The sequence below is a fragment of the Nesoenas mayeri genome, assembly GCF_963082525.1.
Source record: "Nesoenas mayeri genome assembly, chromosome: 2".
Lineage (NCBI taxonomy): Eukaryota > Metazoa > Chordata > Aves > Columbiformes > Columbidae > Nesoenas > Nesoenas mayeri.
In genome coordinates, this window is record NC_137543.1 from 7,084,780 (window position 1) to 7,103,571 (window position 18,792).

Below are 18,792 nucleotides of genomic sequence, written 5' to 3' on the forward strand. Positions count from 1 at the left end.
GAAGATGCTGCTCAAAGGAAAGTGAAATGGTACAAACAGATCCTCTGACATTATTAGTGTCAAACGCAGTCACATAACAAAATCCTGGGAAACAGCAGCTGACGTGGGATCCTGCAGCAGCTACTGAGCAAGATACCGAGCGGCTGATGTGTTGTTGTCATGGGACTCGGGGAAGTGGCTTCTCATTTGCAACCCGTTGTATCACTGGAAAACAGTTGTGCTGTAAGTGGTACTCTGCAAAGTAAAATGGAAGACAGACCTAGGGGAACCCCTCAGAGAAGAGAGAAGCATGTCTTAAGCCCCCCTCAAGAGAGTACGAAGTTGTCAGTTCTTGAGAAACACTGGAAAATTTCTGTCCCTAATAAATCCAGCTCTCAGATAACCTGATAATAATGATTTCTGCTTGTAATCAGGCTGCATTTAGTGATAGATGTTTAAAATTCAAAAGGCTGGCCTTCCTCATACATAACTGAAAGGGGGTAGCGACACTTTAATGCTGTTTCTCTCTAATACGTGAACAGCGTAATTTAGTAGGAATGCTTTTAAATGCCTGTTTACTTGCCTTCATGTCAGATCTTTCCTTCTCACCAGGATACTTTTCTTCATTTCAGGGTGATACTGGCCCCATAGGACCACAAGGCCCTCGAGGACTCAGAGGGCTGCCGGTGAGTTTTCTCTCATGATAAACCATTTCTGGAGGTACATTGTATATAGCGGGAATGTCCTGCAGTCCAGAATTCTGGTTTGGAAGAAGAGTCTTAAGATTCAGATGATGTTGATTAAAACACTTTGCCTACCTTGAGAACAACAAATCAGAATGATATTGCTAGAAACTGATGAAAACTTATAATAGTGCAATGGAGTGATGGTTGCTGACTTGCTGGGAGGGATAGTTTAATGGATTCTATCTGGACTGCAGTGTCAGAGGGCTCATATTCCAGTCCTGCCTCTGGCATCTCACTCACTTCTCACACAGCCTCAGTTTTCAAAGGCAGACAGTAATTGTGGCTGCCCAGTTTGAGGTATGGGGGATCCAGTTGTGATACTTTTCATTTTTGTCATGCTGTCTTTATTGTTTTCTGAAAAAAAAACCAACCCACATAGTTTTAGGAAAAAAGTTGTTTAATTGAACACTTATAGAGCTTTATTATACCTTCGGTAGAGAAATGGTGATTTAGTTGACATCTTATAAATTGTCATCTGGGATGGCTGAGAAATTACTTTTCAATGGGTTTTTCAATTCTTTCTTGAAAATCAACCCTTTCAAATTTGAATGCAGGTCTCTGTTGCTGAGCCTAGGCATGTCTTTAATATGTTGCCATGACTGATTTCTTTCCCTTCTCGGAAGACTTGTTAGTGAAATAGTTTCTACAACATGTCCCATAATCAGGGCAAAATACTTATTCAGCCAGCAATGCCAGGAGCTGGAGCAGCAGGTCCCTCTGGGGTGGGAGGTTAGGGGTTTAAATTAGACTGCAAGAACATATGGAGAGCTCCTGTGTCTACCTTGTAATTTACCTCATTATTCCTGTACTGCTGGCATCAATCACCAACATGTCATGCCCCTGCACAGCACTAGCAATGAATGAAAATATTTGAGGAGACAGAATTTATCATAACTCCAGGCCATATTCTTCTTGGAGGAGAGAAACTTGAGGCTTTGTATGTTGGAGGGCGAAGTATCAGTTTCTCTTGTTCTTCCTCTGCTTTGTTTACTTGCTAATAAGGAACATGAGGTATGATTTTGAATATTTGCAGTAAAAGGGATGGTCTTTATGGTTAACTTCGATGCAGGGAAGAAAACATCTCTGCATGGCGAATTGGGAGGAGAGAGAAGCAGGTTGTAGAATTTCATATCACTAAACTTTAGTCACCAAAAAACAGGAATCCAGAGATTATTAAAAAATACATATCTGGCCTCTGGCCCCTGATTCAGATGACAACCCTGCAAAGAGGATGGCAGGGCAGTAATTTGCAGGACCAACCTCAGCTGCTGGAGAGAAGTAGTTTTCTAAAACAGGAAGATGTGAGGATCTGGGGATATCTGTCAGCTAGTGCAGAGCATTTTAATGTTGTTCAGTGAGTTGCCAAGAGGTGCTTCAAACAAGGACTAAAGGGGCTTGTCTGAACACTGGTAACTTGGAGCTACCATAGCAGGTGGCTCCATCCACACAGGAGGATGCTGCATGTGGTAGGGATAACGGTGAAGAAATGAAGGAGGAGAAGGACTGGTCAGGTTCTCTTCAGATTAGAGGATTTGGGTCCACATCTCTCACTTTTGTCCTGTGGTGGTGTCAGCCATGCAATCTGGAATGCAGAAGTTTTGGGGTCAATTGAAAATAAGAGATCCTTACTCTGTAGTCTGCCAGGAGAGGAGGTTTGTCAATGCTAAAGAAATCCTTGCTGGTGCAGCAGTAGGAATATTTAATTGTATTTAATTAATTATATTTAATTAATATTTAATTGTAGTGTATGATACTTCATTAAAGTTTTTCTTTTTGACATAGGGCAAGAATGGATCACCTGGATCTGCAGGAGAACCTGGCCCAGCAGGTAACCCAGTAAGTACCACCAAGGGAAACTCATGCAGCAAGAAGTTATGCAAAGGAGAGGTGATGGATGAAGTATAGATCAAGTGGATTATGTATAGCTGTTTGACATCCTTTATGGTACCACGTCTGAAGATCAGTGATCTGAAAATCACTGGCTGGCCACAACATTGGAGGGAGTTTGGCTGCATTCCTGGAATTGAGCTGCTAGCTGGGTCATCATTTTTCCCAGCAAAAGTTAAGTGTTAACAGAAAAAGGAAATGATTGATTACTCACTATGGAAAAAAAGATTGGCATGCCTCATCTTCACCAGTAGACTTAATTTTGCCAAGCAGAGACTGTGTGGCCATCAGAAAGCTGTCACAGGGAAGGAAAGGGCCTCGGGGAGCTGGCAGACTGCCACTGAGAAACAGCAGCCGCAGAAAAATCCTCCCCAGGCACTTGAGGAAAGAGCAGACAGTGGGCAATAAACCAAGACCACGAAGCAGAATGAAGCGCCCCTGGAGACATCCTATGTAGCAGAATAGCATGGTAATGAAGAGCTGCAAGGAGGACAGTGAGGAGTTTGTTGTTTTGTTTTTCTTTGTAGTATTTTTCAGTGGGTTTTATTTTGTTGTTGTTCTTGGTTTTCTTTTAATTTGTTTGTTGGTTTGTTTTTTGTGGTTTTGTTTGGGGTCTTTTGTTTGTTTTGTTTGGGTTTTTCTGTTGTTGGTTTGTTTTGTTTGTTTGGTTTGGTTTGTTTTTCCTCTATTCTGCAGCTGAAAAATGTTCAGGATTCAGCAAATCCATGCAATAGTGCCTTTGTGTCCAGTAGCATCTATTCCAATTCAGGGCTCTCCCCTCTGTCCACCTAGATGTTACAGCTTGCTGGGCTGTTAGATTCAGATAGAAATCAAGGCACAGCAGGAGAATTTGAAAAATTGCAGCAGGACTGCACTTTTTGTGGCCCTTGCAATGCCATAAAGCAACCCCAGCCTCACCACAGACTTGTGCCCCAAGCAGGTTTTGCTTTGCTGCAGAGATGTCTCATCCTAGGTGGTCTCAGTGAAGCAAACAAGACCTTTCTGCATGGGGAGGAGATAACTCACAGGTTACAGGTGGGGTAGGAGTGGTGCAGTTTCACAGCCTTTCTGAAGCCAAGAATTAGTGCCACTGCTTTTTTCTCCTTGACACAACTACTTCTTACCATCCTGGAACCACTGCCATCACTTCTTACCCCATGGATCCCTGCTGTTGCCTTTTCAACCTTCATTTTTGCTTCTCATCATGCTGACTTCTGTTCCCAATTCCTGTTACTGCTTTTTTTTGCCTTTCTGTGCCTTCACCAGACCACTGTGGCTTTGGGATGCCCTGAGTGCCAAATGATGTTAATTTTTTAATTATTGTGTTATCATATTACCTAGACAGTCATCTAGTGACCCAGGGGCTCACCAGGCAGCTTCATGCACAAACACAGAACTACAGTAATCTCTGCTGCAGAGGATTTACAGTCCAAAAATAACACAGGAGATTGAAAAGTGAGATGAATGAGAGAGAGGAAGCAATGAGACAGTATTGGTCAGCAGAACAGACAGTCATCTCATCAGTTTGCTTCTCTGTCATTAAAATGAATCCTCTCCCTTTCACAAAGGTTATTATGGGAAGTATTTCCTTGTGCTGTACACAAATTCATTTATTTCCAGCCTTGTCTGGAAATGCACTAATTTCCTTCACAATGTGGTGTGACAAGCCAATATATTATATTTCTATTTTGAAAAAGAGGAGAAGAGAGAAAGATTATCATGTCAATAAGGGTTTCTTTTCTACCTTCACCATTGCTGGCCTGTAATCTCAAGGTAAAATGCGCAAGGAGCCTTTTCCTTTTGCATCTGTTTGACAGTGCCCATCCCACTTCACCGTGCTTATTGCTTAAGCCTGCACTCAGCAATCCAGCCCAGCCCCTGAAATCTCCAGTGTTGATTTCATATCCAAAAGCCATGGGCTTTGTGTCTGTCAGGCTTGTTGGTTCTCCCTTTGCACAAGATGGGCTTAAAATGAAGACAAGTTTCACTTTAAGAAGAAAAAGGGATATGTTCTTAATTAGAAGGTAGGGGATAAAGTTCTGAAATAAAGGTTAAAAATAAGAGTAAAAGAAAGAAGTCAGAAGTGTACGTGAAATGGCTTTGTATTATGACCTGCCATCTAAGCTGCCTTGATCTGTAAAAAAGGAATAGTTTGGCAGAATTTAAGGAGAGAGAAGTAAAAGACAGACATTTTTAAAATTGAACCTGGAAATAAAAGCAAAAGAGGAGCTGAGTAGCTGTCTGTTCATTGTATTCTCAGGTTTGAGCAGTGTGACCATCTGTGCCATTTCCCTGTCATCGCACATCACAGCGCTTCCACTCTCCAGCGCCGCCTTGTAAACGATGCAGCACCAGAATAGCCACTGAACGTGACACCTCCTGTCACTTCCATAACTGTCACCTCCTTTTGATGAAAGGACCCCACATAGCTTATTAATAATGCAAAAATGGTGTTTGCAATCTGGTTTTCTAAGTGACTTTGTTCTGTCTTTCATTGTCAGTTTTGCGAGTCCTGCTGCTACAGGGAAATTTCCCAGTTCCAATGTGTCTGTAAATGCATGATCTGGAAAAGAGATGTTGGAAAAGAGCTGCTAGTGTCTATCTCATTTCTGTCCTAAGGGTCCTAAAGGAAATAAAGGAGAAAATGGCAGCCCAGGACTCCCTGGCTTCATAGGACCCCGAGGACCACCTGTAAGTATGTCTGGGGATGGATTAGACCCACTAATTAGCTGCTTTTAAATATCGGGCAGATGCAGATGGGACACGATCATCTTTAATTCGGTAGAAAAAAAAAACATCTGACAGATCCAGAAGCCATACACTTCCAAAGGAAACTATACTGCAAAAATAGCATTATTTGTTGTGGATGAACATCCATAATGTCATTTACTGAGCTGGTACCTGTCAGTCAGCCCTGATAATGTGTGCATTAATTATGCTTGTTCAATAGGTTTTTTTTAATACAGGTATAGGGTATTTAAGTTACTCAGACTATATCTCAGCATGAACCCCAGAAAGGCTAAACAGGGAAATTTTAAATGCTGATAATAGTATAGGTATTTCTGATATATGCTGTTCCAAGGAAAATTCATTTGCTAACAGCAACAGAGGTACATTGCAATTAAAGCATTCATATATCTCCCAAAGTGATCTAAAATAATACCTATACACATGAAAATATCACAGCCTTGAAATCCAATATCTTTAGCCCTTCCAAGGACAGTCAAATATGTTACATTTTCCTAGGAGGATAGAATGGTGGATATTAGGTAAATATTTTTGTTTCTAGGTCTATTGTGACTTAAAATGCAATGGAGATGTTTTCATGGGAGTCTGCAAGAGCTGAATCTTCCACAGGATGATTCTTTGATTTATTTATTTTTCTATTTTACATTATTGGAAAGAGAGTTTCATGATGAAAAGAGGAGAAAGAAATATTTCTCTAGAAAATTAATTGAAAGTAGCAAACGTGGTGGTCATCTAAAACTGAAGTGGCCTTAAGGAATACTTGAGTGAATTTGATGCAGCCTAATTTGAAGCTGATGTGATCACACATCTATGATTAGTTACGTTGCTCATGCACACGTGGACGTACCCTAGTACTGTCTTAGTTGTTATATGTGTTTCCAGTTTGTAGAGAAAAACACTACCTGCATGCACTCATTGTACATATGGTCATGTGCGTGGATTTTAAATGGACTATAAAGAATAATCTTTCCATTCATGATGTGGGAAATTGGGTAGAATTTTAGCAATAACTAGTGTAATGTTTGCTTTGCTTTACCCTTCTACTTCAGGACTAAAGTGACTTTTTTTCACTGAAATGCTAAAATGCAAAGATTGTATTGCCTAATTATCACATTATAAATGCAGAGCATAAAAAAAAAAAAAAAAAAGAAAAGCCTGATAAAGTGCTTGTATAAATCGAGGTTATTTGATATTGGAGATTGGACAAGGTGACCTATAAAGGTCCCTTCCCACCCAAACCATTCTATCATTCTATGATCCCATGATTCTATGATATAGTTCTGAAACACAGGCAAGCTTTCAGACTCAAACTTGATTTATCACTGGCTCTGTATTCATTAGCTCAGCTAGCATAATACAAAAAGGTACATCTACTTACAAAGTTTATTTCCTTTACATCTTTAGACTGTTATGGCTATAACATTGGCACTATTTAAGCTAAACCAGCCCAAGTAAAGTGTATGAAGATTTGTGAAGTGTCTGTAAGAAAAAGAAATAAAATGTATTGAAAGCAGGAACACACTTTCAATGAAACATGTGTCCTGATCTTAGCTGGTTCAGTAGAAATGAACCAGCTAATGAGTTTTATTTTATTTGCAAACCAGCTAATGAGTTTTATTTGCGAACACTTACACAATATGTATCTTCACTAAAAAATGCTTCCTAGATTGTAGAATGTGTCTTTCCAGGAATGAGTTATAGAAATAGGATGAGGACAAATCACCCAAACCCAACAGTGGGTTTGTGGGTTACTTCTATAACTCAAGAAATCTCAGGCTTTAAACAGAAAGCAAGACTTGTGGTTATTCGCTAAGGTCTTTTTTTCAGCTCCTTGCAGTGTGGTGCTAAATTCACTCTTTTATCTCTCAGGGAGAACCAGGAGAGAAGGGTCCTCCTGGAAAGCAGGTAAGTTAAATTCCCAGTTGTTTCAAAGTACGACTGGTGTCTTGGGGAAAGCAAACAAACAAAGAAACATCAACAAAAAGACCAAACAAACAAAAGCAAAACATAAAAGATGCTACCTGGCTTGCAACAAATTGATTTTTTTTTTTTTTTTTTTTGAATTGTTGATATTTGAGAGCAAACAGGGAGCTCTCAGTAATCTGTGGGACTGATACAGAAATAAATTTTCCCCAGTTCACAAGAATCGTTGTAAAGGCATGTGCTTTATTATCGAGTGTTATTATGGATAGCTCTTTTACATTTACCCTTATTTTGTTGCAGGGTACCCCAGGGAAACCAGGTGAAATTGGCTCCAAAGGAGAAAGGGTAGGTTGGAAATTATTAGTTATTTAATTCCATTGAAATAAAGAGCTATTTTCAGTTAGGCGCTGGGGGAAGGGGTCATTCAAGAGTGAAGCATGGGCTGTAGAGATCTGCCGTGCTTCTTACCCTCCCAGCCTTCTCTTTAATCATTCTCTGTCAGTAATAATTTGAGGATCATTTGTAATTCACCAGATGTTGTATTCAGTAACTTTGCCAGCTCAGCTGTTTGTGTTTTGCTGTGCTTGGAAATGAGAAATTTGCCTCTTATTTTGTGATGGTAACTTATGGGGTTTTTTTCCACTTAGGGAGAGCCTGGCATCAAAGGTGAAAAAGGCCCTCAAGGAGAAAAAGGGCCTCCAGGTGATCCCGGGATACCTGGTCATAAAGGCCATCCAGGACTGATGGGTCCCCATGGACCCCCAGGAGACACTGGGCAAGTTGGACCTCCTGGTCCTCCAGGACAACCAGGATTTCCAGGACCAAGGGTAAGACTGCCAGAGAAGGGTTTTGTACAGTAATTTTAGTGCCACAGTGTGTATGATCAGCAAAGTACCTAAGTGAGGCTGGTAGAAACCAGAGCAGGTGTGTGTTATAACGTGGATGAGTGTTTCTATCTCTTGACACATAAAAAGGAGAGGAGGATAGCACATCTCAGGGTTGTGTTGTGGGGGTGTGGATTGAACTTCAGGAGATCTGAACAATCGAGACCTACAGCCAGAGCAGTCAGTTCCTGACCCTTTGCACTGCTAAAAGCCTAAATCAGGTCATGTGACTATGGCCATGGGTCTTGGGTCTGAAAAAGCTTCTTTCTATAAGGATGTTAACGTGCAGCATTTCATGCAGATGTCTTATGCCTTCCACTGCTACTGGTTGTTATGACAAAATGCTGAGCTGTGGAAAGGTCACTGCTCTAATCCTGGAAATCTTGGAGTCAGCTCATCAGAATTAATGAAAACCTATTTTGGTTAATATTGTCCTTTCTTTTTTTTTTTTTTCCTCCCAAATGGGAAATAATCTCTATATTGAGAGCAAATAAGGGTAATGTATGTAGAAGAATGAGAAAAACTGCCCACACTAGTGAAGCTGCTATACACATCCTGAGGATGAATTTGAGATTAATTCAGAGGGGAATAAACAGTGAAATAATCTCTGATGTAAAAGCTGCGTAAATTTTAGACAAAGCATTTCTTTCTGTGTCTCAACAACACAGAGATTTGATGAAATCCAGTGATAATTATGGAGACTTAATGCAACTAATAGCGTTAAAACTTGGAAAGATACTTAGTAAGCCTTCACAGTATGTTCCACAATCATGTTTACTTACTGCGATATTCACTGAGGGTCATCACAAATAGTTAGTACTTAATGACAAAATTGCTTCTTTTGTCTCAAAAAACCACATCTTTTTCTCATGCAAAAATTGTGTTGGGAAGAAGGCAATAAATAGACCAACTCTGTAATTAGCAGCAATGTTACTGCTTAAAATTGAAATGTCTCTTAGCTATTTAATAAAATCTATATTTTCTTAATGAAGAGTAACTTCTCATTCAGAAGACCTCATAAGGTTTCTAAAAACATAGAGGACACAGATTCCACCCTTATAAGTTAAAAAGATAAGTGTGAGAGAAAAGCAACGCTTTCATGAATATAGCTGATACACAAAATAATGCAGTCTTTAGGTTGCCCAGAAGTATTTTCAAAAATGGCAGATATTCAAAGAATAATATTAAACAAAAAACTAAAATGGCTTTTCAAGTGAAAGATTTCAATGATTTACAAAGTAAAACTTTTTATCTTTCTGGTTCAAAATGATTTATCTTTTAAATATACTTACATTTTTTCTTCTGGGTTTATGCAAACACCAGAGTCTAGTTACCCTAAAACCACTGTCTTCTTAAAATATTTTTGGAAAGCCACAACCTAAAAAAATCCTCCTTCCACCTACCAAAAATGCTTTAATAATTTCTTCAGTTGCATCATTCAAACTTGTTGTTCACATCGCTTTGAGTTTTGGCAGCTATTACAGTTGTTCAACAGCAACGTCACACAAAAGAGCTGTGAGAAGAGATAAAAGATGCTGTCCCTTGAAGGCTGGGTAGGGGACAAAGGCCAGGCAGCCACATCCGTGTCTCCCTTCAACTGTGTGAAATCAGGCAGAATTTTGTACTCGCTTGGAAGAATGGGTATCATATGCATAAAATGGCTTCTGTTCCCTGAGATAAGGCCTGTTGGCAGGCTATGTGTCCAGTATGATTGTTTACAACATGTTTAGATTCAGAGAATCATAGAATATCCCGAGTTGGAATGGACCCACAAGGATCATCAAGTCCAACTCCTGTCCTTGCACAGCACAACCGCACAGTTCACACCATGAGTCTGAGGACGTTGTCCGGTCTCTTCTTGAATACTGTCAGGCTTGGGGCCGTGACACCTCCCTGGGGAGCCTGTTCCAGTGTCCAGCACCCTCTGGGTGAAGAACCTTTTCCTAATGTCCAACCTAAACCTCCCCTGGCACATCTTCCTGCCATTCCCTTGGGTTCTGTTGTTGGTCACTAAAGAGAAGCACCTGCTCCTCCTCCTCCCCTTGTGAGAAAGCTCTCCCCTCAGTCTCCTCTTCTCCAGGCTGAACAAATCAAGTGACTTCAGCTGCTCCTCATATGGCTTCCTCTCCAAACCCTTCATCAACTTCATAGTCCTCTTCTGGACACTCTCTAGTAGCTTTATACCTTTTTTTATCCTGTGGTGCTCATACCTGCACCTCCAGGTGAGGCTGCACCTCCAGGTGAGGCCACACCAGTGCAGAGCAGAATGGGACAATCCCTTCCCTGCCCAGCTGGCCATGCTGTGCTAGGTACATCCAGGACATGGGTCCCTCTTGGCTGCCAGTGACACTTTTGGCTCATTAGATACCCACCTTAAGCACTCAAGGGGCACAAATGCTTCTCTCTGCAAGGAGATGTGTGGCGCTGAAGAGGGAGGTTGGCTTTCCACGGTGATCTCGTAGAGCAGAGGGTCTCTTCTGATTTGATTTTATTGCTTCTCCTATGAGTGTACTGGAGGGAGATTTCCTCTGGAAAGGAGACAGGGACAATGTACCAACTATGCCTTCTGACCAGGCTCCCTGCTTACACTGTTGAGCCCATGGCTTGCCAGCCGGTTGGGATGTTTTGTCTCCCTTTTCATTCTCCTTTCAGACAGTCCCTGCAGCCCTGTGTGGGTGATGAAATTCAATCTAACAAACCCTTCGTGGAGGGTTTCATTTGCAGATCCCCTGGCTGTGATTATTATGTCTTGTTATTACTGTGATTATTATTCTCTAGGGGGAACCCCCATCTCTAGAGACTTTGAGAAGGCTCATCCAAGAGGAGTTAGACAAGCAGCTAGATGGTAAGTAATTAGCTCTGGGAAGCCAGTAGATATATCTGAGAGTATGAAATATGCTTTCCGTAGTTGTGGTGGTGTAACTGGCACCTGAACTTCTCCTGTTTACAGAAAGTAATGATGTGACAAGCCTGCCTGGAAAGAGGGGTGTGTAAAATGAAATGTGCTTAGTGAGCTTTACTACTCCCCAGGACTGATGTTCCCAGCAATAGTGCAGGGGCTTTCTCCCTTCTTAAACCCAAGGCCATTGCCTTTGCTAATCACCTCACGGCTTTTTGATAACAAAACAACTTTGCTGCAGATTCATTCCTGCAGATGCCTGGGCTGAGATGGTAGGACAAGAGAAGATTTAAATTAAACCAGATATAAATAGGGGTTCCTGGAAAATAAAGTAGTCAGCGTAGGATGTAAATTTGCTTTTGAGGTCACAGCTGTAAGAGAAATATTCCTGATTTCTGTCTGTGACATTTTGACACTCATCAGTATGAGAAGATGGGGTGGAGTGGCTGTTGACTGCTGCTTCTCTCAAAGTACGTGAATTGCAGACCACTACTGACCTCATCTACAGTGAAATGTTGAGCTGTAGTGCTTCTCATCACACAGCTTTTGGAATAGTAGAAACGAAGCCATGGACGTTTTCCTGAAGCTAAATATCATGGTTCAGTGGAGTGATTTAATTGAAGAATTTTATTTGCACTCTCTCAGAGTTCAAATTCCATGCCGATATAAAAGCATTCAAGACTTTGGATCAATGAAGAGAAAATAGACAACCCTTCTCTCTCCATTCTGTAGAATGTTTTTGTGATGCAAATGGGTGACCCTGAAAAATTGATCTGTGACAATACTTAGGCTTTACTAGGCCACTGTTTCTGGCTCTCCATGTCTTAAAGCACTGATCTTCTAGTCTAACAAACACATTTCCTTCTCTTCACAGCAAAGTTAGCCTATCTCCTGGCTCAAATACAACCTGCACAGGTAAAAGCATCCCATGGCAGACCAGGACCTCCTGGTCCCCCTGGGAAGGAAGGACTTCCAGGAAGAACTGGCCCTCCAGGAGAGCCTGGCCGGCCTGGACAGACTGGGTCTGAAGGGCCACCTGGACCGATTGGTCCCAAAGGTGAGTGAAACTTGGTGTGTTTGGGAAGTTCAATAAAGGGATGTGTCCTCTGCACTTTGACGTCCACTTCTCCTTTTAGTAGCATCTAAGTGGTTCTCAAAATGCACGTGTTAGAAGCAGCCTCAGCCTGTGGAACCAAAAGTGGTGAATGTGACCAGCTGGTGTTTGTCACCTCTATCCAGAACTGGAGTGGAGTGAACTTCCATTCCCACCGAACACCTTATCTTAGAGGACTAGCCACAATTAGGAACTATTTTTAACAAATATATTAGCTTCAGTGTGGATGGAAGATGTATGGCAGTATTCTTTAGTTCTGTACATCATGCTAATCAGTTCATTATTTTTCTTTCCATCTCTACAGGAGAAAGGGGAGCAAAGGGTGAGAAAGGAGACACTGGTGTTGGCCAACGAGGGGAAATAGGTCCTCCAGGAATTCCAGGTGTGTTTATTCAGAACACCCCACAAAACACATCACTTAGAACCACTACAAGGACACAGGTCTCTGCCATGTTAGATAGATGATCAGGATAACACAAATATGGCATACACAATTTATGTAGAAAGTGGCCCAAAGGCAAGAAATATATCTCTGGCATCATATCTGGCTACCTTTGTTTCCTCAGCTTGATTGACAGGTATAATGATCCATCTCAGTAACAGCTAGGTTAACTGACCTTTGGGACAAATCTAAAATGAAGCTTTAATCACTAGGTATATAATGAAGTATCTTATCTGCACTTGCCAGAATGTTGTTGTGACCAAGCTGAACCCAGAGTTCTGAGTAGCTTCAGATGTTATAAAATGTCATATCCATCACCTGTGCCTCAGGCATACAGCTTCTGCTTTACCTTTGCTGACAAAGAAGCAGCAAACTTATTTTGTTTCTAATTTGAAATTAGGAGCCATTGACCAGTTTTGCCTTTAACCTGCTTTGTTAGGGGAGGAAACTGTGGGAAGCTTTCATAAGTCTGTGGGTTGAATTTGGCATACTGGCCCTGCGTTGCCTTAAAATAACCATGCTAACCCGATCTGCTTTGTACAAATGAGCTATTTCCCAAAGTCAGATCATGCCCCAAGCTTTCCCATCCTCACCTCCTACCTATGATGACTATATGTCATTAGTTGGCTTGTGCAGCTGCACAGCTTCAACAACCTGGTGACAGAAGAACAGCAAGAGCACGGTTGTGCAACCCAATGATGCTCTAGGGGCTGAAAATCTTGCATTCCGATGAGATACACTTGCCACATCCCTGCAGACACATGCCAGACAGACCACAGTCTGTGGAAGCTGATGTTTGCACCCAGGTTGTCAGCAAAGCCATCTCCCGTGATGTTGCAACGCCAAGTGCCGAACCCTGGCAATGCCACTCACCAAGGATGTTTTGGTTCTTATTTTAGGCCTCCCAGGGGAGCCTGGCTATGCCAAAGATGGGCTGCCAGGACCACCCGGCCCTCAAGGTGAAGCTGGGCTACCTGGTCTCGCTGGCCCGCAGGGGCCTCCAGGAGCCAATGGACAGTGTGACCTGACTCAGTGTGCTTACTATGCAAGCCTGGCTGCCAGACCCACCAACGTCAAAGGGCCCTAGCACGCAGGGAGTATCCCCAGACTCGTTTTTAAAACTTGAATTCATCACGCCTGCCAAGAGCTCTCAGATGTCTTCAACTGTGTTTCTTTCATGAGAGGCCTTCTAAAGCGAATAAATGCTGCCGGTCGGTCAGATTATTTTTATGAAATATAATTATTATAATTATTATCTTTGATGTGATATGTGAATTTGTTTTTGTTTTCTCTAACATCAGGGCATATTAAAACATTAAAAATAAGTGTTTTTTTCCTCTTTTGAAGAGCATATAATATCAATTAATTGTGTAGCTTTTTATGCATAACCATTCCAATGCCAAAATTTTTGTCTGTTATCCGGTTAATTCTTTCCAAAGCTTTACCCCTCACCCTTGAAGCTGAAATCAAATCCTGCAGCCCAGGGCATTAACTGTGAGACAAAGGCTGATCACAGGATTGTTGGTGCTATCTGCCATCCACACAGAGGGGAGGAAGGCAAAGCCATGCCAAAGATGGAAAGGTCTCCAGTACATTCAACTCACAATGGACAGACAGTTATGAACAGCCAGTGTGTGTTTCCCAGAAGACTCCTGTTAAATTTAACATTCTTCTGCCCATAAGTGAGTCTGTATCCTATTGGACCTACTTTTTATGGGACCATTTGGTATTTTCACAGTAAGGCTTGGAGGAACCACCGAGATGATCTAAACCTCCTCACTTCACCCTGTGCAAGAACTTCAGTGCTCAGGGGGTTTCATTCTACCAGACGGAGCTTTTCTTCCTTCTGTCAGGGAAGATACCTCTGCAAAAACCTTTGATTCTGTCCTCTGTCACCTCAGAGATGTCAAATCCCCTGCTCATTGTCAGCAGACCCATAGATCCCTGCCCTTGCTTCACCCAAAACCAAACCAGAGCAGCACAGAAAATCCCTTGGTATTAAAAATCTCAGGAAGTCAAGTGTGACCTAATGTCATAATTTTGGAGGATCCACTATGACAACAACTTGGAAAGGTTGCATTTTAGAGGGTAGGTGAGAGGTTGTAAGCTGGTCTCTGAGGAGGTTGATCTCTGATGAAAGAGTCAGAGCAAATAAGTGTCCAGAAACCTGGAAGAAATTGTGTTTGAGGGAGAAAGCAAAAAGTCAGACACCGGTCCTTTTCCCCTATCAGCTAACTGCTGAAAACAACCTGAGAATGCAAAAAAGAAGAGGGAATGGAGTCTGAAAAGATCTCCACAACAGGTCATTTGTGAGTTTAACCCTCTGAACAAGACATGTTCACCCACAAAGGTGGTGATGTGAAAGGTGGGCAGGCCTCAGATATATGTTCCAGCCAGCAAAGCAGCTGCATTTGCAAAACTGTTCTGCACAAAGCATTTTGTAGTGAGAGACCAGAGTAATCAACCTGACACAGGCACTAAGTGCTCAATGTGTTTGGAAATCACATCAGGTCTTTTGGAGATGGAAAAGAGACACCCTGCCCTGCTGGCATGTTAACCATATGGCATGGTGCTTCCAAGCTGGCCAAGCCAAGCAGAAGCCACAGCTGTCTATAACCACCCCAGAGTCAGATCATGATGCTAAAGCCTGAAGATAACTGTTTGCCAGCCTTGGAGACTTTTTCTCAACTGGTAGCAAATAAAATTTGCCTCTGTTTTACTGAAACATGAAATTAAAAACATGTTCACATGCCAGGGTTAAACAAAGTCTTTACTGTGTTGCTTTCAGTGGTGCTATTTTGCAAATAAACTCTTTGATTTGATTTTACTGTGTTTCTTGCTATGGAAAGACCAATCAAGGTGAAAAACAGCACAAAGTGAAAAGCTTACTGCTTTTAAGTAACTCTCAGTGGTACATCTGTTACTGTACTGCAGCTTCCAACAGCATACTATATTTCAGTATTAAGCATGTTGATTACATTGTATTTTACAGCACCATTTCTCTGAGGCTGAGTGAGATTTCATCCCTCCGATGGTGAGGTGGAACAGGGTTTCTACTGAAGAGATACCTCCCACCAGGGCACAAGACATCATTTTGAATATATGTGACAGACTTTTTGGAGGTCAAACATAGCACCTGGGCTATGTTAATGTGACATTGAATTCCTGTCATGACGGTGTCTCCTCAGCCTCAGCAGATTGTCTGTCATCATGTGTGTCTACATGTATCATGCATGGCACAGACTTCAGTACATTCTGGTACACCATGGGATGGGTAGATACAGATTGATGTTCTGTTCAACAAATCTGGGAGTCTTTCACCCCAATGAGATCATTGTATCACAGGATAGTTTGTGTTGGAAGGGACCTTTAAAGGTCATCTAGTCCAACCCCTAGTGGGTGAGATGGTGCGGTGGTATCTAGTTGAAGGACATCAAGGGTGTTTTATTTGGATAACCATTTTCATTTGAATGTATGTTGGAGCCACTACCAAGAGTCTGTGTTAGAAACATGAAGGACATGCTTCTATCTTTAGTAGAAATTAAAAGATCTGCATGGGTTAGCCACAGACTATGTTTCTGCAACTCCTCCACCCAGAAAAGGGGACAAAGCTTCGCTCCCTTTGCTACCGCGTATTCCCAAGCATATGGTTGTCTGTTCCTGGAGACACCCAGACTGTCTCTGTGCCCTGAATTCAGTGGGTGCCATTTCCCTGCTTTTTCTTAAATCTCGTTTTCTCTCCAGCCAGTTAAATGACATTTACCAAGCATAATCTGTCGCTAGTGAGAGGAGTACGAGACATGCTGCAGACCTAGATTAAGACCTGTGTTTATAGCCACCCAGTTTCTATGAGTAGCGTCATCAAAGGGAGGTTCCTGTAGCTGCCACCTCTTACAGAAGAAAGCCTTATGTGACTGTGCCTAAAAGTCACCCACAACAAAAGGTAAGAAAGGAGGGTGTACTTGCAGGGTTTCAAAAACTGCAACAGCCTTTGCCTCAGTCTGTTTATGCAGTTTTGCAGTCTCTGGAAAGGTGGCCTGAGGTTACTTTCTAAACAAGGTCTGCTATCTGGGCAGGCAGTAAACCCAGAATTACAGCCCTGGGCATGGTCAGAAGCTGCTTTCCAGAAAATACAGATACCTCTGTGCCTGAGCAGGTGACGGTGTGTGCTGAAAGATGACAAACAGACGTGTATTGTCTGTCCAGCATCTTTCAAGGTGACCATGGAGACAGGAGGTGGCAGGTAGGACAGGGACATTTCTGATGGCCTCTCCTCCAGCCACTCTTGAATAAGGGAACGTGGTAGCTTTTGCATCTCAGTTCTCTGAGTCTGAGATTTAATCACAGCAATACTCTAATGTTTTTGTTGGATTTTGTTTTGGCTGGTCCTGTGTTAGGAAGGGATATACTGCTAAAATTGCATTAGAGAGCCAGACAACATATTACTTACATATTTTAAAGGTGCTTACATATTTAAAAGGTGCTACTATAAATAGGTTTTATGGCATCACTGTGAGTTGTTATTTCTTTCTTTTTAAATCAAGTCTGTATGTGTAAATTATAGCAATTATAACAAACAGACCATTATTCAATTTAAATTTTTGCCTGTCAAATAAATAAATTAAAATCCAAAACAAAACAATAGAATAAATTGGGGAAAACATTTTTTTTTCTGTTAAATTATTTATCAATTTATACTTGTCATCTATACAGTTTTGAATTAGCTGTTTCTTGGAATCTGCAGCAGGGAATGGATTATTTTCCTTCTTTGTGCCACTTGATCTTCTTGGTACAGCTTTGTTTTGCTGTTTTCCTGAATATTGTTTTTCCCACCTTTTATTATTAATATGGGATAAGTAAACTGTGTAAGGCTTGAGTCTATTTTACATATTTATTTCAAAATGAGTTATCAAAGCAAGACTACTCTGTTGTGGACTAAACCAAATATGTGTGCTTTTTTTCCCAGAGTCAATAAAAATGCTATAGCAGCTAAGCTCAGGCTCTGTGCTCAAACCACAGAACTGGCTGGGACACGAGCACAGCTTTTACATTCTGGGCAATCAAAAAAGTATATATAATTAAAATTATTTTTTAAAAAAATGGAGTTTACTGATGGCTCAGTCTTTAAATGTGCAAACTGATCAAGTTCTGCCCTGCTACAGATTGCATTTTGTCAGCTTCTGGAGCAGGATTTGCTGCCTAGGCATGGTTGGGTATCACCATCCAACAATGTTTTGGCACCTCCAGGGGACTGGCAGATGTGATGCAGGACCTAGGGGAGTCTTTCCAGACCTACAGTGGGTCACCCTAGTGGAGATTGTGTACCACATCAAATGATGTAAGATGCTAATGTCTGGGTACCTGAATGCCATGCTCAGGTCTCTCACAGAGGGATTCAGAGTCGAGCTGTGGCACCTGCACTTTGGTGGCTCCGATGTGATCTGTGAAGCCTGGAGATTCAGCTCATCCTAAAGTACCCAGCTGTAGCACTCTGGGCTGTGTCACCTCCATTAACTAGGTCTTAGTGGAAAAAAGACCTGGTAGCTGTCTTTATCTTCCACCGTTACTGACTCATGTTCCCACTGAGTTGGTGTGGGGGTATATGTAACAGGTGATAAGATGTTGCGTGCAATGCGAGTAGCAGCCAGGCAGCTCAGAGAGAGAGGGACAGGCTTATATCATTAACCTGCATTAACCTGTACTGTCCTTGTGTCAGGGAATAACTGGAAAATCTTCTTAAAATGGCTGAACTAACTCAACAGTAACAACACAGACCACAAAAAAGTTCCACTACTACCTATTTCAGCCTCTGCGAGCTGGAGTCCAGAGCTGCTGAGGGTTAAGGTTGCTGCTCCATGGCATGGGAAGGAAGGGGAGCACAGGAATAAAGCCATTCCTGGGGGGAAGGCAGACCCCTGCCCCAGTCTGCAGCACTGTACAGGGGTGGACATCCAACAGGGACCATGAGGAGATGTCCTTGCTGCTGTCTCTTCAAAGCCAGGACTGCTGGAGGAAGATTCTCTGCATCAACCATCCAATTGCCTCCGATGTCCCAATTTCAGCAACTGAGCACCTTAGTGTAATAAGAGTCCATAGGAGTGTGGACTTTTCTTTCAATACCTTTGTAAATGGTAAAGCTGAATTAAGAAATCCTTCTTAGATTCATTGAT

General features: G+C 41.9%; 1 protein-coding gene across 1 annotated transcript in view; it reads left to right on the forward strand.

Moving 5' to 3' along the window:
• COL22A1 (collagen type XXII alpha 1 chain) overlaps positions 1 to 13,709 on the forward strand; it is a gene marked incomplete at both ends in the record, with an annotated part of 197,763 nt that extends 184,054 nt beyond the window's left edge. Inside the window, 10 exons of the mRNA XM_080339502.1 lie at positions 612 to 665; positions 2,508 to 2,561; positions 5,232 to 5,303; positions 7,230 to 7,265; positions 7,584 to 7,628; positions 7,931 to 8,110; positions 10,946 to 11,012; positions 11,941 to 12,123; positions 12,485 to 12,562; positions 13,522 to 13,709. Coding sequence (XP_080195628.1) covers positions 612 to 665; positions 2,508 to 2,561; positions 5,232 to 5,303; positions 7,230 to 7,265; positions 7,584 to 7,628; positions 7,931 to 8,110; positions 10,946 to 11,012; positions 11,941 to 12,123; positions 12,485 to 12,562; positions 13,522 to 13,709 — 957 coding nt within the window. The remainder of the gene's footprint in view (positions 1 to 611; positions 666 to 2,507; positions 2,562 to 5,231; positions 5,304 to 7,229; positions 7,266 to 7,583; positions 7,629 to 7,930; positions 8,111 to 10,945; positions 11,013 to 11,940; positions 12,124 to 12,484; positions 12,563 to 13,521) is intronic.
• Between the last annotated feature and the right edge of the window lie 5,083 nt (positions 13,710 to 18,792).